General features: G+C 38.9%; 1 protein-coding gene across 2 annotated transcripts in view; it reads left to right on the plus strand.

Annotated features, from left to right (window-relative positions):
* Positions 1–19,260, plus strand: part of FMO5 (flavin containing dimethylaniline monoxygenase 5) — a 43,543-nt gene that overhangs the window by 16,843 nt on the left and 7,440 nt on the right. For both annotated transcript variants that reach the window (XM_047784854.1, XM_047784853.1), the window contains exons 6-7: positions 6,830–7,029; positions 12,384–12,736. In XM_047784854.1, coding sequence (XP_047640810.1) covers positions 6,830–7,029; positions 12,384–12,736 — 553 coding nt within the window. The remainder of the gene's footprint in view (positions 1–6,829; positions 7,030–12,383; positions 12,737–19,260) is intronic.

Below are 19,260 nucleotides of genomic sequence, written 5' to 3' on the forward strand. Positions count from 1 at the left end.
GCAAGAACCCCACAGCCTAAAAACACCAGAGCAAGCTCTGCATGACCAAGTGAAATCTGCTACCATCGTGGTGTGGACCTCCCAGTCCTGTCTGCCCTCAGGAAGTCCTCCTTTGCTTCAAAGAAACACTGTTAGCCCCATCAACACTCCAGAAAAGCCACACTGCCTCAAAAAAGATTGACCAACAACGCCAGCCCTCAGGAAATATTCCATGGCAGTGACAAGGTAAACACTGCCCGATCACAGAGCGTACAACTCCCTCAGGAGAAAGAAAACAACAAGCAAGATGAAGAAGCTGAGAAACCACCCCCAGTCAAACCAACAGGAGAACTCACCTAAAACAGTCAACAATGAAACAGATCTCTGCAGTCTGACAGACCTGGAGTTCAAAAGAGAAATAGTGAAAATACTGAAGGAATTAAGAGAAGATATGAACAGTAATGCAGATACCCTCAGAAAGGAACTAGAAAATATAAGGAGGAGCCAAGAAAAACTAGAACATTCATTTGCAGAGATGCAAACTGAACCAAGGGCAGTAAAAACCAGAATGAATAATGCAGAAGAACGAATCAGTGATATGGAAGATAGAATAATGGAAATCACTCAATCCGGTCAACAGACAGAAAACCGAATCAAAAAACTGGAAAGCAATATAAGAGACCTATGGGATAATATAAAGCAGGCCAATCTACGCATAATAGGAATTCCAGAAGGAGTAGAAGAAGATAAGGGGATGGAAAATATATTTGAAGAAATTATCAATGGAAACTTCCCAAATCTAAAGGATACTGGGTTCAAGATACAAGAAGCACAGAGGGCCCCAAACAAACTGAACCCAAACAGACCCACACCAAGACACATCATAATAAAAATGGCAAAAGTTAGTGATAAAGAGAGGATCCTAAAGGCAGCAAGAGAAAAACAGAATGTTACCTACAAGGGAACTCCCATAAGAATATCAGCTGATTTCTCTACAGAAACACTATAGGCCAGGAGGGAATGGCAAGAGATTTAAAGTGCTAAAAGGAAAAAATATGCAACCTAGAATACTCTATCCAGCAAGAATATCATTTCAAATAGAAAGGGAAATAAAAATCTTTTCCAACAAACAAAAACTTAAAGAATACAGCAACACAAAACCCAGGTTAAAGGAAATATTGAAAGGGCTTCTCTAAACCAAAAAGAAAGGAAGGAAAGGGAAGAAAAAAAGAAAAGAAAAAAAAAAGAAGAAGAGGAAGAACTAGGACTGAGGAAACCACAATCAGAGAGCAGTCACTCAAATAAGCCAGCATACAGATTTAATCATGAACATGCTTCAAACAAAATAAAATTAAAAAGAAAAAAATAAAAAAGAGTCATCAAAACCATAAAATGTGGGCAAGGGATGTTAGGAAGTAAATAACCCTTTTTGTTTGTTTGTTTGTATGTTTCTCTTCTTAATTTTAATATAGTAATGAAGTGTTTGAACTTACAGGACCATCAGGCTAAAACACACAATTATGGGAAGGGGTTAGCATACTTAAAAAACAGGGCAACCACAAGCCAAAAGCAAATATTGCATTTGCAAAAAAATGAAAAAAAAAATACACTCAAGCAGATAATAACAGGAGACCATCCAACCAAAAAAAAAAAAAAAAAAAGAAAGGAAGAATGGAGAACCATAGAATCAACTGGAACACGAGGTTCAAATGGCAATAAATAATCATCTATCAATTATCACCTTAAATGTCAATGGACTGAATGCCCCAATCAAAAGACACAGAGTGGCTGAGTGGATAAAAAGGTAAAAACCTTCAATATGCTGCCTACAAGAAACTCACCTTAGGACAAAAGATACATATAGATTGAAAGTGAAAGGGTGGGGAAAAATATTTCACGCCAATAGACAAGACAGAAAAGCAGGAGTCGCAACGCTCATATCAGACAAAATAGACTTTAAAACAAAAGACATAAAGAAAGACAAAGAAGGACACTACTTAAGATTAAGGGATCCATCCAAGGAGAGGATGTTACTATCGTCAACATATATGCCCCAAATACAGGAGCACCCAGATACATACAACAAATATTAACAGACATAAAGGGAGATATTGATGAGAATACAATCATAGTAGGAGACCTTAATACTCCCCTCACATCAATGGATAGATCCTCTAGACAGAAAACCAATAAAGCAACAGAGATCCTAAAGGAAACAATAGAAAAGTTAGACTTAATTGATATCTTCAGGACACTACATCCAAAAAAAGCAGAATACACATTCTTCTCAAATGCTCATGGAACATTCTCAAGAATCGACCATATATTGGGACACAAAGCTAATCTCAATAAATTTAGGAGCACAGAAATTATCTCAAGTATCTTCTCTGACCACAATGCCATGAAATTAGAAACCAACCATGGGAAAAGGAAAGAAGAAAAACCTACTACATGGAGACTGAAAAACATGCTACTAAAAAACCAATGGGTCAATGAGGAAACCAAGAAGGAAATTAAAAACTACCTTGAAACAAATGATAATGAAGACACAACCTCTCAAAATCTATGGGGTGCTGCGAAAGCAGGGCTCAGAGGGAAATTTATAGCAATACAGGCCTTTCTCAAAAAAGAAGAAAGATCCCAAATTGACAACTTAACCCTCCACCTAAATGAATTAGAAAAAGAAGAACAAAAAAGTCCTAAAGTCAGCAGAAGGAAGAAAATTATAAAGATCAAGGAAGAAATCAATAAAATAGAGACTCAAAAAACAATAGAGAAAATTAATAAAACCAAGAGCTGGTTCTTTGAAAAGGTAAACAAAATTGACAAACCCCTGGCCAGACTCACTAAAAAGAGGAGAGAAAGAACCCAAATAACAAAAATTATAAATGAAAAAGGAGAAATCACAACGGATACAGCAGAAATACAAAAAACCATAAGAGAATACTATGAACAACTATACGGCAACAAGTTTGACAATCTGGAAGAAATGGACAATTTCCTAGAATCTTACAGCCTGCCAAAACTGAATCAAGTAGAAACAGACCAACTGAACAGACTGATCACTAGAAATGAAATTGAAGAGGTCATAAAATCACTCCCTACAAATAAAAGTCCAGGACCAGATGGCTTCACAGGTGAATTTTATCAAACATATAAAGAGGAATTGGTGCCCATCCTCCTTAAACTCTTTCAAAAGGCTGAAGAAGAAGGAATACTCCCAAAGACATTCTATGATGCCACCATCACCCTCATTCCAAAACCAGACAGAGATACCACCAAAAAAGAAAACTATCGCCCAATATCATTGATGCATATAGATGCAAAAATTCTCAACAAAATCTTAGCCAACCGAATCCAACAACATACCAAAAAAATTATACACCATGACCAGGTGGGGTTCATCCCAGGTTCACAAGGATGGTTCAACATACGCAAATCAATCAGCATCATACACCACATTAACAAAAAAAAAGTCAAAAATCATATGAGCATCTCAATAGACGCAGAAAAAGCATTTGACAAAGTCCAACATCCATTCATGATCAAGACCCTCACCAAACTGGGTATAGAGGGAACATTCCTGAATATAATCAAAGCCATTTATGAGAAACCCACAGCAAATATAATACTCAATGGGGGAAAACTGAAAGCCTTCTCACTCAAATCTGGAACAAGACAGGGATGCCCACTCTCACCACTGCTCTTCAACATATTTTTGGAAGTCCTAGCCACAGCAATTAGACAAACAAAAGAAATAAAAGGCATCCATATAGGAAGAGAAGAGATCAAACTGTCACTGTATGCAGATGACATGATACTATACATAGAAAACCCTAAGGACTCAACCCCAAAACTGCTTGAACTGATCAACAAATTCAGCGAAGTAGCAGGATATAAGATTAACATTCAGAAGTCAGTTGCATTTCTGTATACCAGCAATGAAATATTAGAAAAGGAATACAAAAATATGATACCTTTTAAAATTGCACCTCACAAAATCAAATACCTCGGAATACACCTGACCAAGGAGGTAAGGGACCTATATGCCGAGAACTATAAAACTTTAATCAAAGAAATCAAAGAAGATGTAAAGAAATGGAAAGATATTCCATGTTCCTGGATTGGGAAAATCAATATTGTAAAAATGGCCATATTACCCAAAGCAATCTACAGATTCAATGCAATCCCTATCAAATTACCCACGACATTTTTCACAGAACTAGAACAAACAATCCACAGATTTATATGGAACCACAAAAGACCCAGAATTGCCAAAGCAATCCTGAGAAACAAAAACCAAGCAGGAGGCATAACTCTCCCAGACTTCAAGAAATACTACAAAGCCACAGTCATCAAAACAGTGTGGTACTGGTATCAAAACAGACACACAAACCAATGGAACAGAATAGAGAACCCAGAAATAAACCCTGACACCTATGGTCAATTAATCTTTGACAAGGGAGGCAAGAACATAAAATGGGAAAAAGAAAGTCTATTCAGCAAGCATTGCTGGGAAACCTGGACAGCTGCATGCAAAGCAATGACACTAGAACACACCCTCACACCATGCACAAAAATAAACTCAAAATGGCTGAAAGACTTAAATATACGACAGGACACCATCAAACTCCTAGAAGAAAACATAGGCAAAACACTCTCTGACATCAACATCATGAATATTTTCTCAGGTCAGTCTCCCAAAGCAATTGAAATTAGAGCAAAAATAAACCCATGGGACCTCATCAAACTGAAAAGCTTTTGCACAGCAAAGGAAACCCAAAAGAAACCACAAAGACAACTTACAGAATGGGAGAAAACAGTTTCAAATGATGCAACTGACAAGGGCTTAATCTCTAGAATATATAAACAACTTATACAACCCAACAGCAAAAAAACCAATCAATCAATGGAAAAATGGGCAAAAGACCTGAATAGACATTTCTCCAAAGAAGATATACAGATGGCCAACAAACACATGAAAAAATGCTCAACATCCCTGATTATAAGAGAAATGCAAATCAAAACTACCATGAGATATCACCTCACACCCGTCAGAATGGCCATCATTAATAAATCCACAAATAACAAGTGCTGGAGGGGCTGTGGAGAAAAGGGAACCCTCCTGCACTGTTGGTGGGAATGTAAACTGGTACAGCCACTATGGAGAACAGTGTGGAGATACCTTAGAAATCTATACATAGAACTTCCATATGACCCCACAATCCCACTCTTGGGCATCTATCCGGACAAAACTCTACTTAAAAGAGACACGTGCACCTGCATGTTCATTGCAGCACTATTCACAATAGCCAGGACATGGAAACAACCCAAATGTCCATCGACAGATGATTAGACTCGGAAGAGGTGGTATATATACACAATGGAATACTACTCAGCCATAAAAAAGAATGACATAATGCCATTTGCAGCAACATGGATGGAACTAGAGAATCTCATCCTGAGTGAAATGAGCCAGAGAGACAAAGACAAATACCATATGATATCACTTATAACTGGAATCTAATATCCAGCACAAATGAACATCTCCACAGAAAAGAAAATCATGGACTTGGAAAATAGACTTGTGGCTGCCTGATGGGAGGGGGAGGGAGTGGGAGGGATCGGGAGCTTGGGTTTATCAGACACAACTTAGAATAGATTTACAAGGAGATCCTGCTGATTAGCATTGAGAACTTTGTCTAGATACTCATGTTGCAACAGAAGAAAGGGTGGGGGGGGAAAAATGTAATTGTAGTGTATACATGTAAGGATAACCTGACCCCCTTGCTGTACAGTGGGAAAATTTTAAAAAATTATAAAAAAAAAAATACCTGCCTCAAGAGGTAGTTGTATTGATTATGTAAAAATATAGATAAAGGAACTAGTACAGTGACTTAAGGTGAAAATTCTCAATAACAGAAGTGATGATGATGATGATGATGTGTTGGAGACTAAAAGTTGAGTATGCTGTACCTCCCACCTTGGAGAAAACACATTTGGAAAGACAAAAAACAAGAATGCATAGTGTTAAATATCAATAGAAATGATAAATATCTTTGGGGTTTTTTTTTGTTATTTTTTGTTTTTTGTCTTTTAGGGCCAAACCTATGGCACATGAAGGTTCCTAAGCTAGGGGTCAAATCAGAGCCATAGCCTCTGGCCTATACCACAGCCACAGCAATGCCATCCGAGCCACATCCAAGTGACCTACACTGCTTATTGTAGCAAGCCAGATCCTTTAACCCACAGAGCAAGGCCAGGTATTGAACCCGCATTGTCATGCATACTAGTCAGGTTCTTAACCTGCTGAGCAACAACGGGAACTCCAGATACATACGAGGTTTTGTAATAATGCAAACAGTGTCAAAGGCAAAAAAAAAGCCTGAGCGTTTTGAATTAACTGACCTCCAGTTGCTTTCAGCTTTACTGTTCCATGTTTTTCAGTGGGTTGGACAGGTGATAAGTGCTATGGAAGTTCAGATGATGGAGAATTATCAGCCAGAATGGTCAGTGGTGTCTTCATGGAGGAGGCAGACTTGATCTGGATCTTAAAAATGAATGGACTTTGGAGAATTAAGGGGATAGGGGCTTTTCAGGGAGGCATAATGGCATTCAAAAGAAATGCAGTGGAGACTAAAAGCAAGATAAATTCTTGCGAATACAATAATTTCATTGTAAGCTTAGTGTTTGAGAAGAAAATGTCAGGGAATTAGGGAAAAAAAAAAAAGATTGGCAGAGACTAAAAAGCCAAACTAATGAGTTTGAACTGCATCTTGAAGAAAATGGTGTCCTGTTTAAGGATTATGAATCAGAGAATGGCAAAAACAATTTTTTTCCCATGCACCAGGTTTTCCTCAGCACCAGAAGAGGGGCTTGGATCCTCAATCGTGTAGGAGATTACGGATATCCTATTGATGTGTTGCTTTCTTCTCGATTTTATCATTTTATGAAGAATATCTGTGGTCAATCAATATCAAATATATCTTTGGAGAGACAGCTGAATAAAAGGTTCGACCATGAAATGTTTGGCCTGAAGCCTAAACACAGGTATGTTCCCAGGATGGGAGGTGGCTAGTAATGGTCGAGGCAGAGTAAGGACAATAGCAACCTCTACCTGTACATTAAGTAAATCCACAGAATCTGAGATCAGATTTCTACCTGTCCCCAAGAAGTCCAGGTTCTACTGGTCTGTAATTTTCAGTCTATAAATCTCCTTCACATTAACCATTTTATCATTTCCCCAGATACCAGTTCCTTTTACAGAATGTCCAATAACAGCAACAAAATGTTAGTAGAGAGCAAACACTAATATTTTTCATTCATTCATTCGTTCATTCATCCAACAAACACTGAGCATCTGTTATGAACCAAGCATTATCGTGGCATGAGAATACAGAGACTAAAGACCTAATAGTAATACTGATGCAAATAATACCACCTTACCTTTTTGAGGACTTAATATAAGACAAGCACAGTGCTAAAGGAGTTACATGCATTATCTCTTTTGATCCCCATAATAGCCCCATAGGTGGCTACTATTTTTATTTCTATTTTGCAAATATAAAAATTGACACTTAGAGGAGTTCCCGCTGTGGTACAATGGGGTTGGAAGAGTCTCTGGAGCACTGGGACACAGGTTCCATCCCTGGCCTGGCACAGTGGGTTAAAGGATCCAGCGTCACAGCTGCAGCTTGGATCTGACCTTGGCTGGGGAAATCCATAAGCTGAGGGGAAGGGAATAAAAAATTGACTCTTAGAGAAACTTATTTGTCTGAGATCACACAAGTAATAAACGATACACTCAAGAATTGGATTTTACATTAAATACTCTAACAAGAAGAGACAACATAATATGATAAAGAAATGCATAGAGGACTCTAAGAGTATGAAGGATGAGGTCCTCACACAGCCAAGAAGGTAGGCGGTGACAGCTTTTCCAGAGGCTGAATTTAAGTGGTTTTGTCCCCCTCCAACTTCTAACGGTTTTAAAGTTTAGATTTACTCACTCTAAAATAGTAAATACAAGAGTTCCCTGGTAGGCTAGTGGGTTAAGGGTCTGGCATTGTCATTGCTGTGGTGTGAGTTAAATCCCTGGCCCAAGAAGTCCTGCATGTCATGGGTGCTGTCAAAAATAAATACATAAATGAAATGAAATAGTAAATACAATGAGCACTCTCATATCTACTTCACTTAGATTCACCTATTTTTTTGGCGATATCCATGACATGCAGAAGCTGCCTGGCCAGGGACCAAACCAAAGCCACAGCAGTGACAAAGCCAGATCCTTAACCCGTTAGGCTGCTAAGGAGCTCCTAGATTCACCTGTTACTAACAGTTTATTACATTTGCTTTCCCTCTCTCCCCCTCTCTGGAGATAGATAGATCCATACACACATAGCGTCCATATACACATACATGCATTCATGCATATTTTTTCTGAACCATTTGAGAATAAGTTGTGGTCAACAAATCACTTTGCTCTACACTCCTTAGCATATATTGTCTAAGAAAAAGAGCATTCTTCTACATAAACCTAATACAATTATCACACTTGGTAAATTTAACCTTGATAAAATAGCATTATCTAGTATACTGCATCTTAAAATTTCCCTAATTGTTGCAATTATATTTGTAGCTTTTTATTTTTAAATTCAGGACCCTGTCAGATATTTCACTGTTGCATTTAGTTTTCATATCTCTTTAACCACATAATCTGAAATAATGCTCCATTTTTTTGACAGAGACTTTTTTTAAGGAATTGAAGCCATTTTTTGGTAGAAAGTCTCTAAATTTGAACTTGCACAGTTGTTCTGCCTTTATTCTATTTAGGTTAAACATTGTGGTGCAAATTCTCATAGGTTATGTTGTGCCTTCTTGGTGGATCACATCAGGAGCCATATGATAGCAGTTTATGGCATATTAATGATGTTAAATTTAATCACTTGGATTAGGTGGTATCTCCCAGGTTTCTCGTTTGTAAAGATATTTTTTCCTTTGAAATTAATCAGTGGGGGTGACACTTTGGGAGTGTGTTCCCCAACAACCTTTCAGCCATTTATTTCACCCAATTTATGGAAACTATAGCATCCTTAACTTTGGTGATCACAAAATAAAGTGAGGCTTCAGGGAACAATTGGAGATAGTCAAACAAGTAGGGTAAGAAAGTAGCATTCTAATTATAAACACAGGGTCTTGGAATAGCAAAAAAAAAATACAATCTGCTCTGAGATGAGCACACAGTTTGGTTTGGCTGGACTATAAACAGAGATGGAAGAGTGACTGAGTACATGGAAGAGTGACTGAGTACATCTCCAGGATCATTGGGCAGGTACATGAAAACCTTTGCATGCTATGGTAAATCAAAAGCTTAGAATGAAGACAGTCCAGAGCCACTGAAAGATTTTAAGCAAGTGATTTTATGACATAATAATAAATGAATTTTGGACAATAACTCCAAAACTGCTGTATAAGATTGACCGAAGGGAGATGGAGCAGAAGGCCCTAAAGCCAATTATAATGGTACAGGTGAAGTAGAGAATAAATAAAACTATTCTGGGGATGTTAAGAGGAAAAGGATGGCCTTGGTGACCATATGTAAGACCCACAATTTTGTGGCTAGAGCAACAGTGTGGATGGTGGTACTCTCGAGGAAAAGAAGTTTGGGGAGAAAGATGAAATGATGGGGTTGGAATGAGAGCAGAATCTGTACCTAAAGCTTTGAGTCAGAGCATTACTAAATGCTGCAAACCAGTAATTATTTAAACATATCATGTTCCTGAGAATAGACCAGCTCTGTCTGAACATGATAGGCTGAGGATCCAAGGATTCAGACTGCTTTTTAGAAAGGTCTAAGACTCCGCAAATATGCCTTTTTTTTTGGTCCCCCTTATGCTATGTTATTTCTAGGAGACACTATTTACCATGACCAGAGGATCCCAAGGGACTTCATAGAAAACCATTTTGATATAAATCCTAAAATCCTAGGCTGCATGACCTTAAGCAAGCCACTTAACTTCTTTAGGCCTTAGTTTCCTCATCTGTAAAACCTGGGTAATGAGACCTGTCTTGTCTCCTTTGCTTGGTTTGTGCGAGATTAAAATAAGTTAATGTATGCAAAATCAATTTATAACTGTAATTACTATAACTGTGTAATTTATTTTTATTTCTTATTTATTTATTTTTTGTCTTTTTGCCTTTTTTTAGGTCCACTCCTGCGGCATATGGAGGTTCCCAGGCTAGGGGTCGAATCAGAGCTATAGCTGCTGGCCTATGCCACAGCCACAGCAACACAGGATCCAAGCGGCGTCTGCAACCTACACCACAGCTCACGGCAATGCCAGATCCTTAACCCACTGAGCAAGGCCAGGGGTCCACCCGGCAACCTCATGGTTCCTAGTTGGATTCATTAACCACTGACCCGTGACGGGAACTCCAATATAACTATGTAATTTATTATACAGTTTGGAAAATGATAGTCTGAGTCTTGTTCTTGGGCCTCTGAACTTGAAATGAGACTCAACTGAATGCTGATTGTCTGGTTCTGCAGACTTCTTTTGTTTTTTTAATTTTTAAAATTTTATTATTATTAAAGTATAGTTGATATACAGTGTTTCCTCAAGTTCTGTTGTACAACGAAGTGACCCAATCACACACATTTCCCTGTGCTGAACAGTAGGATCCCATTGCCCATCCATTCCAAATATAACAGTTTGCATCCCCAAAACCCCCGAAATGCCCATCCATCCTACTCCCTCCCCTTCCCCCTACCTAAACCCTAAGTCTACTCTTCTTGGCCATGATCTGTTTCTGTTTTTTGTTTGCTTGCTTGTTTGTTATTTTTAGATAGGATCATCTGTTCCATAGTTTAGATTCCACAAATAAGTGATACCATATGGTATTTGTCTTTTTCTTTCTGGCTTACTTCACTTAGTATGAGAGTCTCTAGACCCATCCATGTTCCTGCAAATGGCATTAATTTGTATTTTTATGGCTGAGTAACATTGTATATACGTACCACATCTTCTTAATCCACTCATCTGTCAATGGACATTTAGGTTTTTACATGTCTTGGCTATTGTTAATAGTGCTGCTATGAACATAGAGGTGCATGTGTCTTTTTCAGTGAAAGTATTGTCTGGATATATGCCCAGCAGTGAAACTGCTGGGTCATGCGGTAGTTCTATATGTAGTTTCCTGAGGTGCCTCCATACTGTCTTCCATAGTGGTTGTACCAATTTACATTCCCAGCAGCAGTAGAGAAGGGTACATTTTTCTCCACTCCCTCTGCAGCATTTGTTATTTGTTGACTTGTTAATGATGGTCATTCTGACTGGTGTGAGGTGGTACCTCATTGTAGTCTTGTGCATTTCTCTAATAATTAATGATATTGAACATTTTTTCATATGTCTGTTGGCCATCCATATGTCGTCTTTGGAGAAATGTCTATTTAGGTCTTCTGCCCATTTTTCAATTGGGTTATTTTTTTTGCTGTTGTTGAGCTGCATAAGTTGTTTGTATATTTTTGAGATTAGGCCCTTGTCTGTTACATTGTTGGCAAAGATTTTCTCCCATTCTGTGGGTCGTCTTTTCATTTTTTTTTAAATGGTTTCCTTTGCTGTACAAAAGCTTTTGAGTTTGATTAGGTCCCATTGGTTTATTTGTGTCTTTATTGTCATTATTCTAGGAAGTGGATCAAACAACATGTTGCTTTGATTTATGTCAAAGAGCATTCTACCTATGTTTTATAGTGTCTGGCCTTATATTTAGGTTGAAGACCTCTTGATACATGGATAGAACTACTGGACACTGGCCTTATCATATCACTGAGAATACTGCTATTCCTTGAGAAACCATACACCTACTCTTCAAATAAAACTATTCTTCCTGGAGTTCCTGTTGTGGCTCAGTGGAAACGAACCTGACTAGCATCCATGAGGACGCAGGTTCGATTCCTGGCCTTGCTCAGTGCGTTAAGGATCCGACATTGCCATGAGCTATGATGTACGTTGAAGATGCAGCTTGGATCTGGTGTTGCTGTGGCTGTGGTGTAGGCTGGCAGATACAGCTCTGATTTTTTTTTTTTACCCCTAGCCTGGGAACCTCCATATGCCACGGGTGCGGCCCTAAATGACAAAAAACAAAACAAAACAAAAAAAAATTCTTCCTTCACTTTTCTCCAACACCTTCCCTTTTATTGCCATCAAGGTGCAACTTCTACTCAGAGATCCCTTATCTGTATCAAGCTGGTGTACATTAGACCTTTCCCAGTTTCATGAGTAGACCAAAAGGAAGACCACTGGCTTATTGTTTAACCACTTCAATCGAAGTAGAATTTTACTGACATGGTAATGCTCTCTCTCTCTCCGCCCCCCCCCCCCCACCTTTTTTATCATCATTCACAGAGCTCTAAGTCAGCATCCTACCATAAATGATGATCTACCAAACCGTATAATTTCAGGCCTGGTGAAGGTGAAAGCAAATGTGAAGGAATTCACAGAGACAGCTGCCATATTTGAGGATGGCTCCAGGGAGGATGACATTGATGCTGTTATCTTTGCTACAGGCTATAGCTTTGACTTTCCTTTTCTTGAGGATTGTGTCAAAGTGGTCAAAAATAAGATATCCCTGTATAAAATGGTCTTCCCTCCTAACCTAGAAAAGCCTACTCTTGCAATCATTGGCTTGATCCAGCCCTTAGGTGCCATTATGCCCATTTCAGAGCTCCAAGGACGCTGGGCCACTCAAGTATTTAAAGGTAAGTAACCATGCAAGCTGATTACCTAATTCCTTAGTGGTATATTGAACTGTTTATGTTTCTGCGTATAAATAGCTGAGACAGTATGTATGATGGTAACACTGCCTGGCACAAAATTAATGCTCAAAAATTAATTTTTGAGTGAATATAAAGTAGTAATTTATAACCATGGACATATAGTGGAATCTCATGAGAATATTTCCCACAAGGCATGCTTTGACTGGTGGTTATTTAATAAGTCCAGGGTGGAGCAGATATAAGATTGTTGAGCAGATGTTCCCTGGAAGATTCCAATGTGCACCCAGATCAGAATCCACTCATTTAGATTTTACACAACTGGTATATATTTGTGAAACAAAAGAATTTAATCTTCTTTCATTGTAGTTAGAGAAAGTTAAATATAGAAATGCTATGATTTGATTTCAGCCAAAAATTAAGACCTGGTTAAAGACTAGTCCAGAATGTAGAAGATTGAGAACCACTCAAATTCTCACTTTCTCCCCTTTATATTTCCTCTTTCAGAAAGATTTGGCTTGGAGAACATGAGGAAAAACTTTGGGGTTGGGGATAGTAGGCTCAATATGAATCAGCAGAATGATAGGGCTTCCAAAAAACTTAAGTGTATCTAGCGTCATTAAAAAAACCGATGTCCTGGAATTTACAATTGTTCTTCTCTAAACTGGTCACCCAGAAGTGAAACTGGAGTACATTGAAAGAAGAAAGACAAGATGGTTAAAGGATTTTTAAATGTGCTATTCAAAGTACTACTGAAGGAGCTGGAGAGGTTTTGCCTAGAGAAGATTCAGGGATATGTAAAAACTCCCTTCAGGACTTCCCATCATAGCTCAGCATGTTAAGGACCTGGCCAGTATCCATGAGGATTCGGGTTCGATCCCTCACTCAGTGGGTTAAGGATATGGCGTTGCCATGAGCTGTGGTGTACATCGCAGACTCCTCTCAGATTCTGATTTGCTGTTGCTATGGTATAGGCCAGCAGCTGCAGCTCTGATTTGACCCCTAGCCCAGGAACTTGCATATGCTGCAGGTGCAGCTCTAAGAAGAAGAAAAAAAAATCAAAAAAATATATATAAAAGCGCCCCTCAAATATATGAAGAGATGCCCCATGACAGAAGAGTTTTATTTGCTTAGTATCACTTCAAAGGGTTGAACCAGAACCAAGGAGTAAAACTTTGAGGGTTGCACAATATCAGCTTAACATTAAAAACACACAAATTTGGTCAGGCCAGTATGGAGTAGACTCAAGTCTCAGAATAGGGAGAAATCAGATGACTTTTAAGGTTCCTTCTAACAATGAAATTCCTTGATTCTATGGTTGTTATAATTAAATTTATTACCATTACTAATGTTTAATTAAAACTATTCAAAATTCTTTCTGAAATTACAGCTTCCTCTTCCTAGTGAATATCCTTATGGTAGCATAGGAAAAAAGAAGCAATGGTATTAGAGTTGCTAGATGAAAAACTTTTCCAAATTTCCTCAAAGTTCTATCATTTCTTAATTCCTTTTAATTCTATCCAGTAGATAATGTATTCCTTAATAACTGGATCAGCAATCAAATGGAAGTAACCCATTAAACTGGCTTAATTCCAGTCATATTAAGTGGATATTTTAATTGGGTCAATTAAGTAAGAGGAAAGAGTTTGCATTATAATAGGCCACAGTATCTGAGTATACTTTAAACAACTGAGACTCTTTTCCAGGAGTAAGTGAACTATTGAAAGGATTAAGGAAAATGAGTATTTTAAATAGTCTACATTATGGCCATGGGATTAGGGGATTTTAGGGGAAATGAGCAAATAGCCCAGTTTCCTATGCTAGCAAAACTTAGCACTTCCTCCAGCTTTCCTTCCAATACTCGGAAGGAAGAATCCCTGTAACTTTATCAAATTCACGATAGGGAAATCTGAATTTTTTGTTGTACCCATAGCCCTACTGTATACCTACCAAATTCCTGCCTTTCTCATCTCTGAATTCGGCCTTCACAGTGCCAATTTTAAGCCCCGAGAATTAGTTTCTCCCATTCTTTCACACCTGCCCAATTCAGCCTGTCCTCTTCCCTGGCCTGTTCTTTCCCTACTAAGCCCCATTTCCTCCTTGACCATCTGTTCTCGACAATTACTGTTCTCTTCTCAAGAAAATATTCCACCATTTTCTAGAACACTGAACCCACTTGCTTGCCTTGACAAAAATCTAGTTTTCTTTTATTTTTGTCTCTTTTGTACCCCTCTCAAGAGCCCTAGCAAATGTTCCACTTTCATTTAGTAACTTTCTCCCCTTCAAAACCGTATGAAATTATACCATGTCTTCTTAGGGCCACACCCATGACATATGGAAGTTCCTAGGCCAGGGACTGAATCTGAGCCATAGCTGTGACCTACACTGCAGCTGCAGCAATGATGGATCCTTGAACCCACTGCTCGGGGCCAGGGATGGAATCTCCACATCAATCCAAGCTGCTGCAGTTGGATTCTTGACTCACTACTCCATGGCAGAAAATCCTATACCAAGTCTTTGGGCCATAAGGAAGCATTATGTCATAGCCTGGCATTCAAGTCCCTCCAAAAATTAGTTACAGGTTGCTTTTTTTTTTTTTGTCTTTTTGCTATTTCTTTGGGCCGCTCCCGCGGCATATGGAGGTTCCCAGGCTAGGGGTCCAATCGGAGCTGTAGCACTGGCCTACACCAGAACCACAGCAACGCGGGATCCGAGCCGCATCTGCAACCTACACCACAGCTCACGGCAACGCCGGATCCTTAACCCACTGAGCAAGGGCAGGGACCGAACCTGCAACCTCATGGTTTCTAGTTGGATTCGTTAACTACTGCGCCACAACAGGAACTCCCAGGTTGCTTTTTTAGGTCCATCTTTCACCAGTCTTTACCACAGAGCCTACTCTCTTCTAGGTGCACTGAATGACTTACCTACTAAGCAGCAAACACAGAAGTACTCTTGTACCCCATGCCTTTGCTTCTGCTGTTCTTCCTGCTTGGTATACCTTTCCATTACTCCTTATTCGTGGAGAAAAAGCCCATGTTTATTTCCTCCCTCTTAGCAGTATCCTGAAAGCTCTTTAAAATAAAAGAATCAGGGAGTGCCTGTCATGGCGCAGCAGACACAAATCCGACTAGGAACCATGAGGTTGCGGGTTCGATCCCTGGGTGTCTCAGTAGGGTAAGGATCTGGCATTGCTGTGAGCTGTGGTGTAGGTTACAGACATGGCTCGGATCTGGTGTTGCTGTGACTGCGGTATAGACCGGCAGCTGTAGCTCCAATTAGACCCCTGGCCTGGGAACCTCCATATGCCGAGGGTGTGGCCCTAAAAAGACAAAAAAGACAAAAAAATAAATAAATAAAGGAATCATGTTTGTTTGCCTTTGTATTCCAAGACTAGACCAGTGCCTAGTACATCAGAGGTAGCAAATAAATCTCTATTCAGTGAGTGCAAGTTTAGCCTTGGAGGTTTTCTAAACTCTACAGTAAAATTTCTTATCTGAGGACCTTAGCCTATGAACCACCCTCCCAACTTCCAGTCACGCTAAAAGGCTGGACTGGACTGGAGGAGCAGAATGGTGGCTTAGCAACTCTTTCCTCATGTAATGTTATCATTATATCGAAACATGCAGGAACAAGTCAGGATTACACAAACACAAACTGCCTTAGGCCCGAGAGCAGACTGAAAGACTGAGTACCACAGAGTTACCTTCAGGCCCACCTCTTTTGAATCTTGTCTTGGGACTCTTAGAAAATCTCTGAACTATAGTTCCTCAATGTTGGTCAACATTCTTCAAATAACATTTACTGGTCTCTTGATATAGGCCAGACTCTCTGCTAGGTACTGGACATGCAAGTATGACCACATAGAAAATTCCTATCTGTATGGAACTCAAGACAGGAAACATGGAAGACAGACAAATAAACAGATATTGAGAGTGTTCATTCATCCAGCAGATATTTACTATATCCTAAACAAGTGCCCCAGTAACAATGTTGAAGAGCTGGCTTTGGGAGGAGTAAGGAATAAGTACCCAATTCTGACTACAACTGCAAATACATAATAAGGAAAGTAAAAAGTTTACTAAAAGGACAAGGATATCTTGACAATAACAGAGATAAGAACAATCAGTAATACTTATGCAAAGTTAGGAAAAAAGGGCAGAATAAACCAAGTTCTGAGAACTACAAGGAATTTAGAATTTTGAAAAAAAGCGTTATAGGAATTAAAGAAAATGAAGCTGGAGATGTTTAGAAAGGCCAAATCAAGACAAATCCTTAGATGCCATGCAAGAAGTCTGCATTCAGTGTAGGCAATGGAGAACACCTGAAGGATTTTAAATGGAAGTCAAATCAGATTTGTAATTCAGAAAATGTGTTAGAGGGGAGTGATGTGGGAAATAGGTCAGTTATGAGCCTGTGGCAAAAGTCCAAAGACAAGATGAGAGCTTTAAACTAAGGTAAAGTAATACAAGGGAAAAAATTTTAATGAAATTTCATTGGTGAATCTGAAAGGATTTAAATGGAATGTACATTGGAGATCAGAGCAAGGAAAGAATCTGCTCAGGTTCTATGGCATTGATATAATTGGTAATATAAGAGTGGGAGCAAGATAGGAAGGAGGGAGATAAATATGGTAAAATGATGTGTCTGAATGAGGAAACAGTGCAAAAACAGTATCAATGAATTAAGAAAGAACTGCACCAGGGGACACTATACATCTTTATATATCCCTATCTAACTTACAGTGATGTTTTGTTTGGTTGGTTTTGTTTTTTGATGAATTGGCTGCCTCTCACAAGCAAGAAATAAACCTCCATTATGTTTCTAGTTAAGGGCAAGTTATGGTTGTACTATGAGAAATACTTTGTAAATCAACTCTCAAAATGTATTTCATGAGCATCTTAAGAGACCTGTGATTACCCTCAAATGAAGCATTTCAGTGTTTCCTCATTGACTTAAGAATATACATAATAATTCTCAAGGCTAAAATGAAAAGAACACATGGCAAAACACAGAAGGTTATTTCTTGAGTCTCATATATTAAAAGGGACACACCAGGATAGTTACTAGAGTGTACCCAGAGAAGGGCAACCAAGGTGGCAGAGAATGTGAAACCTGTTATATGGAGAACTAGTTCTGTTAAAGCTTTAAGACTGATAATGACAAGACCTAAAGTTATGACAGTTGTTTTCAATGGTTCAAGACCTGTCACTGGTTAGGATTAGACTCCTTGGCTCCAGAAGACAGAGCTAAGCCCATTGATTGGAGGGAGATTCTGGGGTCAATAAAAAGAATAATATTTCAGCAAGTGGAGCAGACAAACAATTAGGTCATCTCGTTAGAAGGCAATGAGATCCCCATTACCAGGGATATTTAAGGAGGAATGAGATAACACACTTGAGTGTATTTGTAGAGAGAAGGTTTCTATTAGCTAAGATTTATTGCCATTCTAAAATTCTATGTTCTAGAAGTTTATAAAGTAACACCTTAGAGTTGGATGTGGCTAAAATTTTCTACATGGCATACGTCTGACTCTGGGCATAAAGCTGGAGTTCCTGTCATGGCTTAGTGGTTAATGGACTCCACTAGGATCCATGAAGTCGTGGGTTCAATCCCTGGCCTCACTCAGTGGGTTAAGGATCTGGCATTGCAGGGAGCTGTAGTGTAGGTCGCAGACACAGCTCTGATCTGGCCTTGCTGTGGCTATGGTGTAGGCCAGCTGCTACAGCTCCAATTTGACCCCTAGCCTGGGAACCTCTGTGGGTATGGCCATAAAAAGACAAAAAACCAAAAAGCATACAGCAAGTCGTTTAACATTTAAATTGAGAGCTGTTGAGAGTTCCCATGATAAGGAACAGAGTGGGTTAGGTATCCTGCAGGCTAAGTATCTAGGGTTGTCACTGCAGTGATTTGGGTTCAATCCCTAGCCCAGGAATTTCTGTATACTGCAGGCTCAGCCAAAAAAAGTAGTAACTTATTAACTACCTAAATAAATAAATAAACAGTTGTTTATATGTTGATTTAAATACTCTTCTACGTTTGCCTAGCCATCTTGATGTTAAATTCTTGTTACTGGAACTGTTTATACTTTGGTGCTTAAATGAATCCATTAGGACTGGGTATTATAAGTTACCCTCGACCTTACCCCTGACTCAACAAATAAAAAAGTTGAGAAGGTAAGGCTTAGGTTCCATGGGACTTTAGCCATAAAATGGGATTGAGTTTATTTTTACTTCCTTCTCCATGTGGTATAAAGCTTCGTTGTTAGTAAGAATTCAAGCACACAGAAGTTTCCCATCGTCCTCCATGCCCTTTTACTTTCACCTCATTTTCCAAATACTTTTAAGGCCATTTATTATTTCCTTGTGTCCAAATTTCATTTCTCAGTTGAAAGACTGTTTTAGGGAGGAGGCAGGTACTGGTTGAAAGGCAGATCAGGAGAAATACCTTCCAAAGGCAAAGTAAACAGAGTAAACTACTGATTTTTGTTTGTTTGTTTGTTTGTCTTT

This window comes from Phacochoerus africanus, chromosome 6 (assembly GCF_016906955.1).
Source record: "Phacochoerus africanus isolate WHEZ1 chromosome 6, ROS_Pafr_v1, whole genome shotgun sequence".
Taxonomy (NCBI): domain Eukaryota; kingdom Metazoa; phylum Chordata; class Mammalia; order Artiodactyla; family Suidae; genus Phacochoerus; species Phacochoerus africanus.